Raw genomic sequence first — 19,462 nt, 5'->3', positions numbered from 1 at the left:
GAAAATTAGATTCTGTTATTAAGGAGGAAGGGAAAAATAGGTGTTTGGAGTAGGCAATTAGCAGTGTCTGCCATATTTTTTCTGGAAAGTTGGAGGACAGACCAAAAAAACCCACATGCTAAATCACAGATGCATATTTGCATATTAAAGAAATAGCCAGAGTCCCTGTCCTCAAGGAGCTTACCAACTAATTTGGGAGACATACAATATATAGACAATAAGAATGCAGTTGTTTGAAGTAGCCAAACTCTTGGGGTTGGAGGTGGAGGAGATGCATCAGTGTATGGGGTTGAAAAACACGGTGGATTGAGTTGCACATGCTCCCTGGAGGAGGACACTGGAGCCTTGGTGAGAGCAGGGGTATGCTGGCTGGAAAAAGCTCCTGGGGAAGGGCTGCTGCAAATGAAACTTCCTCCATTCCATCTTTTGAGATGGCTACTAGCAGAGCATGGTTGGACTAGGGGCTAAGGGTAGGCCATTTTTTGATCACTTCTCTCGGTTCCTTCCTGGATCTTTAGGACACTGTATTCAGCCTTCTGCATGGAGCTGGCCTCCCATGGCTTTGTGGTTGCTGTACCAGAGCACAGGTGAGGGATGACATTCACAATGAACCATCATGGGTTGGGTGCCTGCAGTGGGCTAGGGTATAGGCTATTTCCCTATAGATATATTATTTCTAGTTCTCACAACACTGTGCAAGGTAGGGGTTATATTCATTTTAAAGGTGAGGAAACCAAGGTTCAAATATGTTGAATAACTTGCTGAAAGTGACATAGCTGAATTGGGGTTCAAACCCAGGTCAGTCTCCAAAATCCACATTTTTTTCTACTCTCCTATGTGTGCCCCCGATCTTTTTCCCTATTAGCTAAAGGATAATCTAGAATGTCTTGGCTGAAAAGGAGGATTTGGTAAAGGGGAGAAATAAGTCCAAGTGTCTTCTGGTTTCTCTCTGATGGCACATGTATTGCAGGGATGGGTCAGCTGCAGCAACCTGTTTCTGCAAGAAGGCCCCAGAGGAGAACCAGCCCAACAGCGAGTCACTGGAGGAGGAATGGATCCCCCACCGTCAAATTGAGGAAGGGGAGAAGGAATTCCACGTTCGGAATTGCCAGGTAGGCTTATGCCAGTGGGGAGGGAGAGTTACTAAGCCTGTCCTCCCTATAAAACACTCACTAAGAAGACTTTGAACTAACCTCTCTTGATATCTTGGTCATAGTGGTTCTGAGCTTGTCACATCAGAGAAATGAGGTATTAATCAAGACTCTTACAGTTGCAAGTGACAGAAACCCAACTTAAGTTTGTTAGGCAAAAAGGAGAATTGGTTGGCTTATATAAGCAGACAAGGGAAGGGCAAGACTGCTAGTACCAGACTCAAATGCCATTGGGACTTGTTTTTCACTTTTATCTCTGTCTCTCTGCTGGTTGGGCTCATCTGCTAACTGGCTTACCTTATGAGGTTGCATATGTTTGCCCTCACCCTCTGAGAGAATAGGGCTGTTTTGGGGTTGTCCCCCACTTCTACCCCAAGTTGCAAGATGAAAAATCCTGGATAGAGGCTCCGAGGCTGGGGAGAAGTACCAAAATACGAAGTTCCCATCCGAAATACATTACTAAATTTTTTGGGGGAGGGGCAATCCTCAAAAGTCAGGGTTAACAGGAGAAGTGGGGGCAGGTGAGTGCTATGCAGACCAAAACAATAGACATGTGCTATAAGTGGGCAAGTGGAATCCAGTACTGGGTTGATGATAGGAGCACTTTTGTGTCCTTTTGTTGTCAAAGTGCTTTCATATGGCACACTGTGTACCCATATTATACCCCTGTGTACCATGGGTAGGAAGGTAGAGTCTGAACAGCAGAGCTGACTTCGTTGTGCTCTTAGGTGGAGCTTACGTGAGTGGCTCTGAGGGAGCTAAGCCTTTCTCAGGGTGTGGGGACCGCAGTGCTGGCTGAGACGTGCATGGGCACAGCATCTCTGCGTTCTTCCTCGGCTCTGTAGGGGAGCGAGATCCCCGCTGGATGGTTGTGCGGTATTCCAGCTCCCACTGGGACTGTCTGTTGCAGGTGCATCAGAGGGTAAGCGAGTGCCTGAGGGTGTTAACTGTCCTGCAAGAGGCCGCTGCTGGGCAGACTGTCCTCAACACCGTGCCTGGCGGGTTGGATCTGATGACCTTGAAGGTATGGCAACGGTTGGTATGACCTGGAGCACATTTTATTCGTCAAGACTTTCTTGGTTGCAAATAACAGAAGCCTAACTCACTAGCTTAAACCAAAAGAGAATTTATTGGCCCAACTAAGTAGGAAGACCAAAAGCAGATTGGCTAGATCCAGGGTCTCAAACATTGTCATCAAAGCTCTGGCACTCTCTCCCTTCTCCCGGCTCAGCTCCACTCTGTGTATATGGGCTTCATTCTCACCAGACTCTCTCCATTAGGCAAGAAAGGTGGTTGCTGGCATATTCCAAACCTGCATCTCAACTCAGCTCCAGACCTAAAAGGAAAAGAAACTCTGATAGCTTTCAGCAATCTGGAAAGGCCATGGGCTGCTTGGGTCACATGCCCGTTCCGGGCCAGTCACTGTGCCAGAGGGATAGGGTATTCTGGTTGGCCTGCCTACATTATACACCCATTTCCGGGTCAGGGGAACCTGAGCCCCAGGACTGACAGCCCCACGGGGCCGCATGGGTGAGGGAGTGATGGTTTGTTCCGCAAAGGAAGGGCTATGGAGCCGCATACAACGTGTGTTGTCTACTGCAGGTTCGTTCCTGCCTTTAAAGGAATCCCAAGAACCCCCCAGGAGGAGAGAAACCGTCCCCCCCATGGAATTTGGTGCCTACGAAGGCACATTTTCCTCCCCTATCCAGTCCTTTCCTCCGTAATTTCAAAAGTAGCTCAGGCTTTATTTAGAGGACCAAGAAATCACACAAAAGCATGAAGGAAAAAGAAACGGAGTTTTTTGGACATTTTGATGTTTGTCCTTCCAGTTCTTTTAAGATGCATTTTTTTAAAAACAATAATGTTACTATTTAATACAAGCTGTTTTGTGGCCTTTTTCTTCATTTTGCAAAACAGTATGAATGTCTTCTTATTCCAGTTAATATTTTTCTATGGCATGATTTTTAATAGCCATGTAATATTCCATTGTATGAGTGAGAATGGTATATACATATATATATATAAATATGTAATAATTACTCCTTTGTGAGGACTTCCTATGATAAGAGCTCTTTTCACAAACATATGCATTGTTATCTCTTTACATAGAAAGAAACCAAGGATCTAAGAGGCTAAGTATCTGCCCAAGGTTACACAGCTAAGCAAGTGGTAGAGTCAAACTTTAAACTGGGGCTTTTTGCCTATGCGGTGTGCCCCAAAGCCTCTTTAGAAAATATCTTTTAAAGGCTCTGGAAAAGTCTTCCAGGAAGAAACATCAGCCTGAATGGCCAATAGGTAAGGCAGGACCTGAAATCTAGAGAGCTTTGCCCGCTATATGGTGTATGTCATCAGTCCCCACCGGATAAGCAGGGCCAGGCACTGCAGTTCAGGCCTGTGGGCCTGTGGGCCTGAGACAGGCAGCGGGGGATGGCGGGCTATGTGTAGTTGGATTAGTTAAGAGGCAGCCTTTTGGAGAAATACAGAATGAAAAAAGCTAAGTGAATTTTCCTCTATCAGATTGAGCAAGATCCAAAAATTGATTACTCACCCTGTCGGCAAAGCTGTGGGGAAGTAGGCTGTGCTCCATTGCCAGAGTGAGTGCAGATTGCCCCATGCAGGGCAGTTTGGCAATAGTTCTCAACAGCACGAATACACATAGTGTTTGACCCAGCAATTTCCAATTCTGGGAATTTATTTTATACATCCCTGCACACATGTAACATGATGTATGTACAAGGTTATTCATCCCAGTGTTGTTTGTAATAACAAAAGATTGATAGTATCCTAAATGTTCACCCATAAGTGACCACAGCTGGTTTAATAGATTATGGAACAATGGATGTATTATTTTGGATAATACTAATTGCTATAACATGTAAGCCCCAAATCTCAGTGGCTTAACAAAGAGAAATTTATTTCTCTCCCACCTGAAGTCCAAAATGGGTGCTTCTGTGCAAGGGCTGACTCAGGGATCCAGGCTCCCTTCTTCTAATCGCTCTACCCTCTTCCACCTGTGAAACCCAACTTCACCATGTACGTTAAGCCAGGAATGGGAAAGAGCATGGAGGTTTGTATGGAAGAGTTTTTATAGACCATGCCTGTAAATGGAGATAATCACTTTCATATTCTATCACAAGACCACTATCACTCACATCAAGTCACAAGGCCACATCTAACTGCTGGGAAATAGAGTCTAGCTGTGTGTCTAGGAAGAAGAACAGTTTGGGTGATCACTAGCTGTCTGTACCATGGTGAAATCAAATGTAGCTGTAAAAAAGAATAAGGAAGCTCTTTACGTACTAATATTATTATGTAAAAAAAGTAAGATACAATATCACTTGTGTAAAAGGGGGGAAAGTAGATATTCATGTTTACCTGTGTAGGCATAAGTAAGCTCTGCAAAGACGCAAGCAACTTACCTGTCTGGGTAGGGAGTGGGCAGCTGTGTGGAAAGGGAATAGGGTAGGTGGGAGACTTCTCTATATACTCCTGATTTTAGAGTTATGTAAATATATTAACTTATTAAAAAAGCTGAAGAGGGCTTGACCAATCCAAAGGTACTGAGCAAAGAGGGGAGAATTTAGATACAAAAACTTGGGATAGAAGTTGGGAAGAGCAAAGGAAAGCATGGGTTCAGGGCAGAGACTGGGCAGCAAATCCTGGAGCGATTTTTTGAGCCACTTAGCAGGCAGCTGCAGTGGTTTTTTATATAGCCATGTCCTGAAGGCTTCTAGGGACAACCAGAAATAGATGCTTGCAGAGCACGTTAGAGCGAGCAGGCTCACTTTGCTAGATAAAAGTCAGGACAGATGTCGGAGGAGGTAGAACCTGAGTTGGTTTTGGTACAAGCAGTCCCTGCTTCAGAGCAAAGTGGAGGGGCAGTAGGAGTGCCCCCATTCTGTCCTTGACTTGGCGCATGTGTCATCCATCCCTCTGGTTGGATTGGTTATAAGGCAAGGATCTAAATGAAGTGAGTTCTTATTCTTTTTTTTTTTTTTTTTGGCCGCGCCATGCGGCTTGCGGGATTTTAGTTTCCTGACCAGGAATCAAACCCGGGCCACCACAGTGAAGGCGCTGAGTCCTGATCACTGAACCGCCAGGGAAGTCCTGAGAGTTCTTATTCTTAACGTGCTCTTATACTGATAGATCATATAATCTGTTTATTCATTTATTCATAGATATTTGAATATCTACCTCATCCAGATATTATAGGTGGCAAGATTATTAAAATAAAGATGAAAAATGTGGTTTTCAGAATTCCTGCCTACAGAAGGCTGTTCAGTCCAGGGATGGCCTGACCCGTTGCTCTCCAGTGGGCAAGAGGCGCTTAATACCGTGGTTTTGGAGGTCTCGCCCACTGTATTGTGTTTCTGCATCATTGTCTCACTGTTTCTTCCTCTTGCCCCTGAAGAGTTCCTAAAAATGCACCCCTGTGTTTCTGACCTGGCTTTTTCAGGGCAGCATTGACATGAGCCGCGTGGCTGTAATGGGACATTCATTTGGAGGGGCCACAGCTATTCTGGCTTTGGCCAAGGAGACCCGATTTCGGTGAGTTTCCCAGTGATGCTGCTGTTAGCTCCACACACCATGCATTCATTCAGCATGTATTTTGTGCTAGGTACTGTTTTGGGAGGTGGGGATTCAGTGGTGAAGAAGAAAGCAAGGTCTCTGATTTCATGGAATTATGTTGCTGTGGGAGGAGACTAGTAAACAAGTAATCAAATCCCTGGCACCCAAGTGCACCGAAGAAAGTAAAATAGGCTAATAAGCTGGAGTATGTGGACGCTTCCTGGAGAAAGTGACATAAGATAGACTCAAAGGCAAAGAAGCCATCCACATAAAGGTCTAGGAGAAGATCATTCTAGGCAGAGGGAACAGCTAAAGGCCTTGAGGTGGAAAGAAGCTTGCTGTTTCAGTGTGGGAGGACCATAGTGAGCGAGGGGGAAGCGATTCAAGGTGTGATCAGGGAGATAAACGGGCCCGGTCATGGGGCCTTTTGGCCAGCGTAAGGAAGTTAGATTTTATTCTAAGTATGACAGGAAACCATTGAAAGATTTTAAGTATAGAAAAATCTTATTTACATTTAAAAACCACTATGTGAAGAGTGGGTTGTAGCAGGATAAGACTGGAAACAAGGAGGCTATTTCAGAGTCAAGGTGAGAAATGAGGGATTTGCTTTAGGATGGAGGTAGTGGGATGGAGAGAAGTGAAGGGAGTCAGGATAGGTTTTAGAATTTTCAGGACTTAGTGATGTTTGAGGTGAAGGAAAGAGAGGAATCAAGGTTTTTCATCTGTGTGTCCATCATTTGAGTGGAAGATGATTGTTCTTTATTGAGATGGAGGAGACTGGAGGAGCATTGGGGGTGGGGGAGAGTAGGATGCTAATCTTAGGGCCTTAGTTTTGCCCTTGGTGACAGAGATTACTGCTGGACAAACTGGCCATGACTTTGAGTTGTGGCACCAAGGAGGCTTTCCCTGACGTTCCTGCCACGTATGCTCTGGGCTTACTTAGCAGCTTGTGCAATCAGGGCACTAAGCTGTATTTTGCTACCTTGTGTGTTCTATCTCCACTGCTATTCTGGGAGCTCCAGGAGAGCAACAACTGTGTCATTTATCTCTAGATCCACAGCACAAGGCTAAGCACATAGTAGGTACTTGATGAGGTGAATGAACGAATGAGTAAATGAATGAAGTGCCATTCTGTGTGACTCAAGTCAGCTGCCTGAGAGTAGATCCAAGAGAAGGAGGAGGTCTGATCCTTGTTTTCAGAGAGTTTAAAAATCTAGAAGGATTTTTGGCGACAGGTAAAAGTGATCTCTAACCAAGATCCTAACTGAAGGATATGGGCCCTGGTTCCCCTTCCTCGCTTTCTGAGCTTTTACCCCGCTGAAGGGAGAACTACCCTAACTGTTCTTGCTTGAGTTTCTACATGGCAGCTCCACATGTCTGGTTCTGTTCCAGGTGTGCTGTGGCTCTGGATGCTTGGATGTTTCCTCTGGAACGTGACTTTTACCCCACGGCCCGAGGCCCTATATTTTTCATCAATGCTGAGAAATTCCAGACAATGGAGAGCGTCAACTTGATGAAGAAGATTTGTGCCCAGCATGACCAATCCAGGATCATAACTGTCCTGTGAGTAAACTCCAAGATCATGATCCCCAGTGTCCTCTCCATTTTCTACTCAGCTGTGGCTCCCGTAATTTCCTCTAAATTATCCAGAAGTTCTACCCATTGATAGAATACATGAATACCTCCTGAATTTCAAAATCTGAATTCCTTTGGAATTTCATATCTGTCCTTCTTCTCCACTTAGCTCCACCTACAGTGATTTCTTCACTAGTTTATATGACTTTATGACAGGGTGTTATGGGATTATGTGTTAGAGAGGAAGAGGTGTGGGTCTGGGTGGACTCCAGGAATCTCTAATCTCATTTGGGAATTTTATTGAATCTTTTGAAGAGTATGGATATAGTAGACCTTTGACACTCACAACATGGATATTTAGAGACCTTCCTGAATACCTAAATTCAGGTATCTTCCATGAACCATCTATTCTCTGCCTGAGAGAAACCACATTCTCTTCACTTCCGTCATCAACACTGTCAGATGGTTTGATTTTAGGAGACATTTTTCACAGAGAGAAGATTTTGAGTGACTTTTTTTTTTTTTTTTTTTTTTTTTTTTAATGTGTTGAGGCGATATCCTTGCCTTGTTCTTTTTTTTTTTTTTTTTTTATTTATTTATTTATTTATTTATTTTTGGCTGTGTTGGGTCTTCGTTTCTGTGAGGGCTTTCTCTAGTTGCGGCGAGCCGGGGCCCCTCTTCATCGTGGTGCGCGGGCCTCTCACTGTCGTGGCCTCTCGTTGCGGAGCACAGGCTCCAGGCGCGCAGGCTCAGTAGTTGTGGCTCACGGGCCTAGCTGCTCCGCAGCATGTGGGATCTTCCGAGACCAGGGCTCGAACCCGTGTCCCCTGCATTAGCAGGCAGATTCTCAATCACTGCGCCACCAGGGAAGCCCCTTGAGTGACTTTAAGAAATGAACTTTAGGGCTCCCCTGGTGGCGCAGTGGTTAAGAATCCGCCTACCAATGCAGGGGACACAGGTTCAAGCCCTGGTCCAGGAAGATCCCACATGCCGCGGAGCGACTAAGCCCGTGCACCGCACCTAGAGCCTGTGGGCCACAACTGCTGAGCCCGTGTGCCACAACTACTGAAGCCCACACGCCTAGAGCCCGTGCTCCACAACAAAAGAAGCCACCACAATGAGAAGCCTGCGCACTGCAACAAAGAGTAGCCCCTGCTCGCCACAACCAGAGAAAAGCCCACGTGCAGCAACAAAGACCCAACGCAGCCAAAAATAAATAAAATAAAATAAAATAAAATAAGTAAATTTATAAAAAAAAAAAAGAAATGAACTTTACATAGGAAGTGGCTTAGAGCTACAGGTGCAGGGCTAAAGTCTCACTGACAAGTCTCTGACTTAGTCCTGCCCTGTACTTGAGCCAAATAGCCCACTTGATTCAAGGATCGCAGGTCCTATTTCAGCAAAATGACAAGTAACTACATGTCATGCACCTATGGACTCATTCAGGTGGTTGAAATGCCAGATCCAAAGCCCGGACTGCTAGGGGTCTGCTCAGTAGGCCATGGCTTCTTCCCTTGCCCATCTTGGCCCAGGCTGTTTTCCTTGGGGCCAGCCCCTCTCCTTTCATTTTGATTTCATGGCAGCAGAGGACTGCTTGACAGTTTCCCTAAGCCATTCAGATCCAGGATAACCGTGACCTCTGGAGGGGAGGGAGAGCATTTGGGAAGGGGTACACAAAAACTGCGGATTTAGTTCTTTTTTTTTTTAAAATAAATTTATTTTATTTATTTATTTTTGGCTGCGTTGGGTCTTTGTTGCTGCACGCAGACTTTCTCTAGTTGTGGAGAGTGGGGACTATTCTTCGTTGCAGTGCACGTGCCTCACATTGCAGTGGCTTCTCTTGTAGTGGAGCACAGGCTCTAGGCATGCGGACTTCAGTAGTTGTGGCACGTGAGCTCAGTAGTTATGGCTCACAGGCTCTGGAGCGCAGGGTCAGTAGTTGTGCCTCATGGGCTTAGTTGTTCCGCGGCATGTGGGATCTTCCCAGACCAGGGATCGAACCCATGTCCCCTGCATTGGCAGGCGGATTCTTAACCACTGCGCCACCAGGGAAGTCCCTGGATTTAACTCATGACAATATATTATTTCTTAAACTGAGTGCTGGATACTCAAGTATCCATTATATTTTTCTTTATACTTTCATATGTGCCTTAGATAATCCATTTTAAAGTCAGTTTTTCTGCATGATATCAAATAGAGTTTAACATTTAGATCTTCCTTCCCTCATTGAATTGACTAGTAAATTTAGTTATGAGTAATTTAGCTAGAAATGAACCTAGTGAGAATTTCACCTTCAAATTAAGTGCATTTGATGTCAAAGGACTTAAATTCTGATCCAGAAACACTCTTTTACAAGCACTTGCCCTAGCTTTTCTGATTACTTAATGGCAAGTTATTTCTTTTTCCTGTTTACTTTGTGTACAGTTCTGAGCTAAAGATGGAGCTGATAAGTTTTGTGAATGTTCAGAAGTCACTGGGTAAAAACCATGGGGTGATAGTTTATAATAACATGGGAATGGCAAGTCTGTGATAGTTTATAATAACGTGGGAATGGCAGGTGCTGCAGACCTCGCCTCAATGCCCCATCCGCTCTCCAGCTGACTCCACCTTTTCCCTGCATCGTCCGGCCTTATGGTCTAGGAGTTGAAGCAGCTTTGAAGGCAGGTATACCTCCTTTCAAATCCTAGCTCCATCCCTTACTAGCTGTGTGAACTTGGGCAGATCATTTCTCTCCTCTGGTCTGTCAAAGAGGAAAATACTTCCCTTACAAGATAGTTGTGAAAATTAAGTGAGATAATGCATGTAAAGCACCTTGCACATTGTAGGTGCTTAAATATTTATGTGCCCTAGCCTCCAGAGCCCTACCAGATACTTGTTTTTCTTTTCTTTTAGTGGTTCTGTTCATCGGAGTCAAACTGACTTTGCTTTTGTGGCTGGTAACTGGATTGGTAAATTCTTCTCCACTCAAACCCATGGGAGCTTGGACCCCTATAAAGGTCAGGAGACTGTGGTGCGGGCCATGCTGGCCTTCCTGCAGAAGCACCTTGGTAAGGAGAGAACTGGGGCTCGTGGGGCAGCTGGGGGGGGTCTCTTAGATTTCCCTGCACAGTGATCTATACTGACATGTCTCGGATCAGGGAGATTTATGCCAAAACGTGAGTGAAGGAGAGAGTTACATAGAATTCTAGAAAGAACACTTAGCTGAAAGTTTGGAGATCCTGATTCTGTCTCTTACCACCTGAATGATCTTGGCCTAGTCATTTAACTTTTCTGAGCCTTGGTTTCCTCACTGTAAATGGAACATTCACCTCTCTCTACTCCACTACCTCTGTTTTAACTCATTAGCACTCACCTTATCTGTGTTGTGGAGGAGGTTATGACGATAGGTGGGCTAAATTGTGGAAGTGCTATTTAAAAAAAGAAAAAGCATAGAAGGATGATGATTCATGTCATAAATCACAGACCAGCAAATGGCAAGACCTGTAGAGGTCTTTGGTCCAGCCTCCCACCCAGAGAAGACATCCTCTCATTATCTTCCCTGCTGTGTGGTCACGCAGCATGGAGAGTGCGCTGCTCTGAGGGTCAGCGCTCTCCGTCACTGGAAACTTCAATAGTTTTAAGAATTGATATTCTAGTTAGGCTTTTTTTGGTTACAAGGACTAGAGATCCACTAATTTACCTCGAGAAGAAAGGAGAGTTTGTTTATGAGAGTACACCTGGCCAGGGAGGGAAGGGAAAAGTTACGGGAACCGAGGTAGCTTGTAGGACTGACTTCTCTCTGTCTCTCTCTTGGGCTCAGTCTCTCTGTCTCTTCCTCTCATGACATCTCTGTTTCTCTTTGCTCTGGTCTGCATTTTTCCTCTTTCCCGTCTGTGCTTTTACTCTTGCTGAGAGCATCTGCGTATCCACTGTTTCTGCTTCCTCATCACTTCGGTTGGCTTGAACCGCTTGCGGCTTGTTCTCTCTCCCCGTGGCATCCTTTCATCTTCAGCTCCCTCTGCTCAGCGCCATACTTCTGGGATTTCTTAGACCAGATTGCCAAGAGAAACAACTTGGTTGTACCAGCTCATCTTTACCTGCCGAAACACGTTGTAGGCCACTGCCCAACCCGGGCCCGGAGCTCTCTTGATCAGATGTCCCTTTCTGATCCAGTCAGAACGGAGTAGGCTACCATTATCTGTGCAGGGCTGATCCCTCAGCAGGTGCTGGGTGTAAGGCAGCTTCCTTCAGAAGGGAAGTTAGGTTTGACCTAACTCTAACCTAAGACCAAGATCTGATTCTTTGTAACTCCTCCCCACTTGCCCTGGGTATCCCCTCAAGAGCTACCCCGAGAAGCCTCAGACTGCTGTACATGGCAGCTCTTTAGATATTTGAAGTCACCTATGGTGTCCTCTCTGAGTTTTCTGTTCATTAAGCTAAATGTGCCTGGTACCTCCACCTGTTCCCTGTGCAGTTTCCCTTGGGGCCATTTATTTCCCCCTTTGGATGTGCTGTTTGTTGGTGTGCCTTTTAACATGTGCTGCCCTGACTTGAACACGACATGCCTGATGGGGTCTGGCCAGTGCCTGGTACAGCAGGACTGTCACCTCTGAGCTCTGGACACTAGACTTCTAGTTGGATGGCCTGAGTGTATTAACCTTTCCACCAAGTGCCAAACAAATCTGATTTGGATTGAGTTTGCTTTTAAAATGTATCTGTCCTATTTTGAATGTATTGACTTTTTGAACCTAAATTTACATTTTAATATTTATGCCTGTTCACTTCATCTTGCTCATCATGAGCCATTGTGCCAGCATGGGTTTAGAGCCTTTAGGGTTAATAGAGACCTTAGAGCATCATTCTTATCACTTGGTAGGAGAGGAATGGATCCATGTCTCAAGACTTTAATGGGGCCTGATTACACGGTCCTCAGCCCACTTTCCCTGTTTCCTCTTAGGCATCATATCATTAGGGAAGAGCTAAAGATGACAGGGGAGCCCACCATGGCATGATTGCTCTCCCTTGAGTAGCAATGTCCGTTGAGCTAAGATACTCACTATTGGAGACCAGCAGAAGATTAGGAGAGTCTTAGATTGTAGGAAGATTGTTGAGGACGTGCTTTATGCCAGGCCTTCTGCTAAGTACTTTAGTTACATTAGCATGTATAATCCTGCAGATGGCCCTTTCCAATGGGTGCTTTTATTATTAACTCCGTTTTACAGACGAGGATACTAAAGCTTAGAAAATTTGAGTAATTCATCCAAGGTTATCTGGTTAGTAAGTGGCAAAACCAGAAAGCCCCCTCGGCTGTCTGATTCGAAAGCTCAGGTGCTTCATTGCTGCACTGTTCTGGCAGTGGCTCTGCTGACCCAGGGATGCACTGAGTCTTCGGGAGACACAGAGGACAGGCCCTAACTCTGATGGAACGGAAAGGACAGCTAAGAAAGGAGGCTCCCTAGACAAAATGATGCTTGTCTTTAATGTTAGAGATGAGTAACGCTCACTAGGCAGGGAGGGGCCAAGGGTCTTCTAGACAGAGGCACAAAGACTGGTGTGGGCTTGGTCAGTTTTGAGAAGCTGTGTTTAGTGTATTTGGAGTTCAGGATAGTGAATTGTTGGAAGATAAAGTAGAGAAGTGGGCAGAAACCAGATCTAGAAGCCCATGTATTTGCTGAAATAAGTTTGAATTTTTTTTTAAATTTATTTAATTTATTTTTTATTTATTTTTGGCTGTGTTGGGTCTTCGTTGCTGTGTGCGGGCTTCCTCTAGTTGTGGCGAGCGGGAGCTACACTTTGTTGCGGTGCATGTGCTTCTCATTACGGTGGCTTTTCTTGTTGTGGAGCACGGGATCTAGGTGCACGGGCTTCAGCAGTTGTGGCTCGTGAGCTCTAGAGTGCAGGCTCAGTAGTTGTGGTGCACAGGCTTAGTTGCTCCGCGGCATGTGGGATCTTCCCGGACCAGGGATCGAATCCATGTCCCCTACATTGGCAGGCGGATTCTTAACCACTGCACCACCAGGGAAGTCCCATAAGTTTGAATTGGGCTGTGAGTGTCCTTGGTGGGTTCTAAGCAAGGGATTGTCATGATTAGACTTGTGTTTGTAGTCTGGCTGCATCATGGAGGATGGGTGAAATGGGGCAGTTTGAGAGCCTTCCCAGCAAAGAGCCCAGCTAGGAGGCTCTTGCAGTATCCAAGTGATTAAGAGATAAGACAGTGAAAAAAGGCAAAGTCTCTCAGCTTGGGGTAATTAGTTTTGCAAAGAGAAAAGCTTTCTGGTGGCCATTTCCCACAGTACATTGTCACGTGGGAAACTACAATAGGTTGTAGGTGGCTCAGGTGAACTTCTCACCACTCCTAAAAAATACCTGTGATCCTAAAAAATACCTCTGAGAGCACATGTTCCGCTGACACAGGGATTGTGTTACCTTCTGTTAAGAAGATTGGTGTTTCTTTCATATGAACTACATGCAGCTCCTGTCTCCAGCTACACATCCTCCCTCCCACTCTCCTGGAAGACCATTTCACACCTTCTTCTTTCTCTTCAAAGCTCTAACACCTTCCCCCCCATCCTGTCTCTCAGCTGCTTAACTTTGTCTCCCACTTCACTAAGAAAATGGAAGCAGTCAGTACCTCCTCAAAATCCCAACACTGCATCTACCTACCTTCTTGCACATACTCAGCTTTCCGTCTGGTTCCTAGAGGTTCCTACTCAAGTTGTCTAACTGGGCCAACCCCTCCACCTGCACGGTGGATGTCACCCTCTTTGGTCTGCTCAGGATGATTGCGCCAGCAATTTTTTCCTCTTTACCTTAGATCATCAATTTTTCCCCCTCTGCTGGTTTATTTCATGCTGAAATTTCTCTTGAAAAGAATCTGTCTTGACCCACACTTTGCCCCCCAATTACCACCCTGTTTCCCTGTTCCTCATGATAGCGAACTCCTCACAAGAATGTCTTCACTTTCTCTGATTCTTCTCTTCCCATTCTCTCTTGAACCTACTCCAGTCAGCCTTTTGCATCCCAGTCCTCCATGAAAACTGCCCTTGTCAAGGTCACCGGTGACCTTCACGGGACTAAATCCAGCGTCACTTCTCATTCCTCATCTCACTGGGACTCTCAGCAGCTGCTGACAGAGCTGGTGACGCCCTCCTCTGTGAAGCCCTGTCTTTACTTCCAAGACGTCCCCCTGCGGATCTCCTCCCCTCTCAGTGTCTGCTCCTCCTCCATCTGCTTTGCTGCTTCCAGGACTCAGTGCTTGGACCGCTTCTCTACCTGTATCCCCTCATGTCTTCTAGTCTCATGGCTTTAAATGCCATGTCTGTGCTGACAACTCTCCAGTTTATGTCTCCAGTTTGATCTCGCCCATGAACATCAGATTTATATAACCCACTACTCAACATCTCTGCTTGGACGTCTTAGGGACATCACACACAAGAACGGCTTTCAACTGCAGTCTTTCCCTCATCAGTTAATAATAACTCCATCCTTCTAGTTACTCAAACCAAAGTCCCCATTCCTTTCTCTTACACCTCCCATCTAATCCCTCAGAGAATCCTATTGGCTCTACCTTCAAAATACAAATGGAAAGTAATCACTTGGGGCTTCCCTGGTGGCGCAGTGGTTAAGAATCTGCCTGCCAATGCAGGGGACATGGGTTTGAGCCCTGGTCTGGGAAGATCCCACATGCCGCGGAGCAACTAAGCCCATGCGCCACAACTACTGAGCCCACGTGCCACAACTACTGAAGCCTGCATGCCTAGATCCCGTGCTCCACAACAAGAGAAGCCACCACAATGCGAAGCCTGCACACCGCAACAAAGAGTAGCCCCCGCTCGCCGCAACTAGAGAAAGCCCACACACAGCAACAAAGACCAAACGCAGCCAAAAATAAATAAATGAATAAATACATTTATTTAAAAAAAAGAAAGTAATCACTGGTCACCACCCCCACAACTACCATCCTGTCCAACTCTTCTCTCACTTAAATTACTCTAAGAGTTTCCTAACTGATCTCCCTACCGCCACCCTACACAGTCCTTTCTCAATCAAGCAGCCAGAGTGATCGTTTCAGAAAGGAAGCCAGATCTTGTCACTCCACTGTTCAGGATCCTCCAGTGGCTCCCATTTCTCTGAGAGACAAAGCCAACACCCAGAGTCCCTGCTGCGGCTGCTCCCCGGGCCTACTTCACTGTCACTGCACAAGCCTCCACACCCCAGGCACACTCCTGCTTCACACCTTTGCACTGTTGTTCCTGCTGCCTCAAGTGTTCTTCCCGTGTAGTCTCATGGCTCACTCCCACCTCCACATTTTTGCTCAAATCTCACCTTCCTAGTGAGACTCATGTTGACAACCATCTTTAAAATATTGTACTGGGACTTCCCTGGTGGCGCAGTGGTTAAGAATCCACCTGCCAATGCAGGGGACACGGGTTCGAGCCCTGGTCCGGGAAGATCCCACATGCCGCGGAGCAACTAAGCCCGTGCGCCACAACTACTGAGCCTCTGCTCTAGAGCCCGCGAGCCACAACTACTGAGCCCGCGTGCCGCAACTACTGAAGCCCACACACCTAGAGCCCATGCTCTGCAACAAGAGAAGCCACTGCAATGAGAAGCCCACGCACCGCAACGAAGAGTAGTCCCCGCTCGCCGCAACTAGAGGAAGCCCGTGCACAGCAACAAAGACCCAACGCAGCCAAAAATAAATAAATAAATAAACAAATTTATTAAAAAAAACAAAAAACAAACCAAAAAACCATTGTACTGTCCCTTCCTCCTGTCACCCCCATCGCCCAGCCACCAGCACTGCTTCTGTCTGGCTCTCATTTTTGCCACAGCGCAGCTCACCTTTTCATATCCTATGTAGTTTGTTTTGTTTGTTGTTATCTCTGCCTCCTAGATTGTGAGCTCTGGGAGGATGAGGGTTTCTATTTGTCTGTGGCTGTATTTTTGGCATCAAGAACAAACTGTGGCACATAGTGGTGTGCTCATTAAATTTTGAATTAATGAATATGTCGCTGTTTGTCGAGGACCTGTTCCATGCCAGGTTCTTGGCAGGGCCCTGGGGATCTGAAGATGAAGGAGAGTGGTCACTGCCTTCTGTCCCAGCTTTTTTGTTTGTTTTGAACAAAAACACCATTTGCCTGCTCAGCTGTGTCCTACTCCCTCAGCCTGCGGCCTTGGACCCTTTCTGACTCTTCTCGCCAAGTCATTAGATCCATCTGCCCGTGGTCCCAGGGCCCTCTCTTGAATTGTACCTGGTATTATGCTGCTTCATGATGTTGCTGTCCTATGCCTTCTGCCCTTCACTGACGTGGCCCTGCTTCCACATTCACTGGTTGGCGTGTGAAGGATCTGTTCTTGCTCAGCAATATCCATGGGCTTGGAAGTGGGCTTTCCACTTTCTCACCCTTTCTGACTGGGGTTTGAATTCTGTCTCTACCACTCACCAACTGTAATGGCTTTGGACAAATCAGGTAGCTTCACTGAGGCTCAGTTTCCTCAACTGTGAAATAGGGCCAATATGGTACTTAACACATAGGGATATTATGAAAATTAAATGAAACAATGCATGTTTAGCAAAGTTCCTGGAATGAGTTATCCTTCAATAAATGCTACCTTCTGTTATTATTATCGTTACTGAGTTGTTATGGGTTAAGCAAGGCATTTATGAAGCACATGTATGAATAGTAGTTATCATTATTTCTTCCACCATCACAATCACCATAACCAGTCCTTTTAGTATCCCAGGTGCTCCTCTCTCTAGTATGACCCACTACATCCATGGTAGCTACTCTTTGATGTAACCTTACAACCGTTTACCTAACCTGGTATTTTTCTCATTCAGACCTGAAAGAGGACTATGACCAATGGAACAACCTCACTGAAGGCATTGGACCATCACTAACCCCAGGGGCCCCACACCATCTGTCCAGCCTGTAGGCACAGCGGGTCATTTGTAAAAGGTCACTGAGCTGAGTTCCCATTTGGGGCCTGCCCAGGGACACCCACGTCTTCCTATCAGGAAGTGGTCATCATGACCCTTCTGCACCAACTGAGAGGATGTAATCACACTGCTGATTGGATAACCGGGTACTTGGATCTTGGACTTGTTGATCATAAACTCACGTTGGGACTTGGGTCACTCACTGATTGGCAAACTGACTTTCTGGGGACTGAGCCCTGATGGTGTGGGGAACAAGCAGTAGGATGGGGCGAGGGAGGACCCAAGCCCCAAGCTGAGCACTGTGAACGCTATTAACCCAGCCAGCTGACTCCCTCATCTTGGGCCAGTGTGGCTTCTGCAGTGGGAGAAATGGAGCCAAAGGATGGAGGGAAAATTCCCACTGTCCGGACCTCTAGCCCAACCTGGTGCTATCTCTTCTTCCCCCTCCACCTTCTCCCTCCCCAGGGCTGCTTGGGGAGTTCTAAACACTTTAGGTAGCTTTCTAGGATATGGACCACCATCAGATTTTCTGTTTATTTTCAAGCCTTCTCACTACATGAAACATAGTCCCAGGCATTTAGTCAGGATGAAGTTATACTTGTGAGCCCGTGGGAGAGGCAGAGAGCATTGTCCTGATAGCATAAGGAGAGAGGCTGAGGGACAGCGGGTACCTCAGAAGCTCTGGATGTCTTAGAGTTTTGCTGAAAATGTAGCTTGACAGGAAACAACACAAGTAGGTTGGGGTGGAGAAGGGAGAATAACAGTGTTAAGTAGCCATTTGATCAGGCCCTCACCACAAAAGGGAGGGAGTTTGATCGGTTCGAATTCAGGAAGCCACCCCTAGAGAGAAGTCTTAGGGACACTTTGGTCTTGCCTCTTACCTCAGATATCGTGAGCCTCCAACTTGCTCAGAATCAGGGTGCTGTAGTTGTCTTCTGGCTCTGAGGCCCTAGTCTCAAATTTAAGTCAAGATATAGGTTGAATTTCCATTCTGTTCCATTTATAATATGAATGATATTAATACTCATGTTTGCCTAATGATATGTTTGCCTAGAATATTTTCTGTATTTAAACTGCATTACAGCAAGATGGGGAGCCATCTGGAAGTAACTTTTCCTTCTGTCTTTCTTTGATTGCTTACCACTTGTACCCATGTGGAAAAAAACTTTAAAAGGAAAGGAAGTCTTCCTAGTGATCTAGTTCAAAGCTGTCTGGGAACATCAACCTGAAACACCCCTCTCTACTACTCTAGACCTCTCACCTCGGTCCAAGTAGGGGACCCCAGAGGAAGCAAGAGCAAGAGGGAAATGCGTCTCTACGCAACAGGGCCAAGGTCAGTGTCACCAAAGCAAGCTGACACTGTCTCCCATCTCTCAACATCTATTCTTTCTCAGAGGTGAAACACCAGATCCATTGAGGCTGTGGACCTACCTGGGGAGGATCTGTGGATTCCAGTGAGACATAGCATAAGGAGAATATCGTTAAAGCCCTGGCTCTAGAATTCTATAGCGTGGTTTTGAGTCCAGGCTCCACCACTGCTAGCTGGGTAAATTTGAGCAAATTATGTTCTCTTTTTAGTCTCAGTTCCTGCATTTCTAAAATGAGGATCTGCATTATGAATAGTTAGGAGGATTAAGTGAAAAGATGTATAACCCATGGATTATTTAAAAGTATGTTTCTTACTTTCTAAACATGTGAGATTTTTCTAGTTACCCTATGGCTGTTGTTTTCTAGCTTAATTGCTTTTGGTCAGAGAAAATGACCCACGTGGTTTTCATCCTGAGACTTGCTTGTTGCCTCAGTGTGAGGTCAATTTTGTAAATGTTCCATGTATACTTAATAAGATTGTACATTCTGAAGTTGTTGGCTCACTGTTTTTACTCAAGCACACATTATGGATTTCCTTCTATGAGAACACATACAGATATATTGTAGGGCCTTTTAACCCCTAGACAGGGACCAGAGCCCCTCAGCACTCACAGAACCAGTAGAAGCCATCCCTTGTGCCTGGGGCTGGTTCTGCAGACGCTGAGAAGTCAGTTCTGACAGCATTAGAGCGTGAGACCCAACTTCTGCCTTAGACCCATAAATAATGCAGGTATATTTTGTAAAGACCTGGACCCTTCCTAGAGAAAGAAGTTGTTCGGAAACTGGATCCATCTCCTCTATTCAGTTCATGTTCTGGTAATGACTCATTTATCTGATGTCATTGGAGTAGGTGAATTTTCCTCACTGAAAATTATCC

At 45.8% G+C, this 19,462-nt stretch overlaps 1 protein-coding gene across 5 annotated transcripts in view; it reads left to right on the top strand.

Annotated features, from left to right (window-relative positions):
- Positions 1-19,462, top strand: part of PAFAH2 (platelet activating factor acetylhydrolase 2) — a 46,966-nt gene that overhangs the window by 18,093 nt on the left and 9,411 nt on the right. For 2 of the 5 annotated variants that reach the window (XM_059916002.1, XM_059916001.1), the window contains exons 5-10: positions 519-587; positions 971-1,112; positions 2,062-2,175; positions 5,608-5,699; positions 7,113-7,283; positions 10,188-10,342. In XM_059916002.1, coding sequence (XP_059771985.1) covers positions 519-587; positions 971-1,112; positions 2,062-2,175; positions 5,608-5,699; positions 7,113-7,283; positions 10,188-10,342 — 743 coding nt within the window. The other 3 variants (XM_059915999.1, XM_059916003.1, XM_059916000.1) reach the window with 3 other exon arrangements.

The sequence above is a fragment of the Balaenoptera ricei genome, chromosome 1, assembly GCF_028023285.1.
Source record: "Balaenoptera ricei isolate mBalRic1 chromosome 1, mBalRic1.hap2, whole genome shotgun sequence".
NCBI lineage: Eukaryota > Metazoa > Chordata > Mammalia > Artiodactyla > Balaenopteridae > Balaenoptera > Balaenoptera ricei.
Note: the sequence above shows the minus strand (reverse complement) of the source record. Positions and strands in the feature narration are given on the sequence as shown.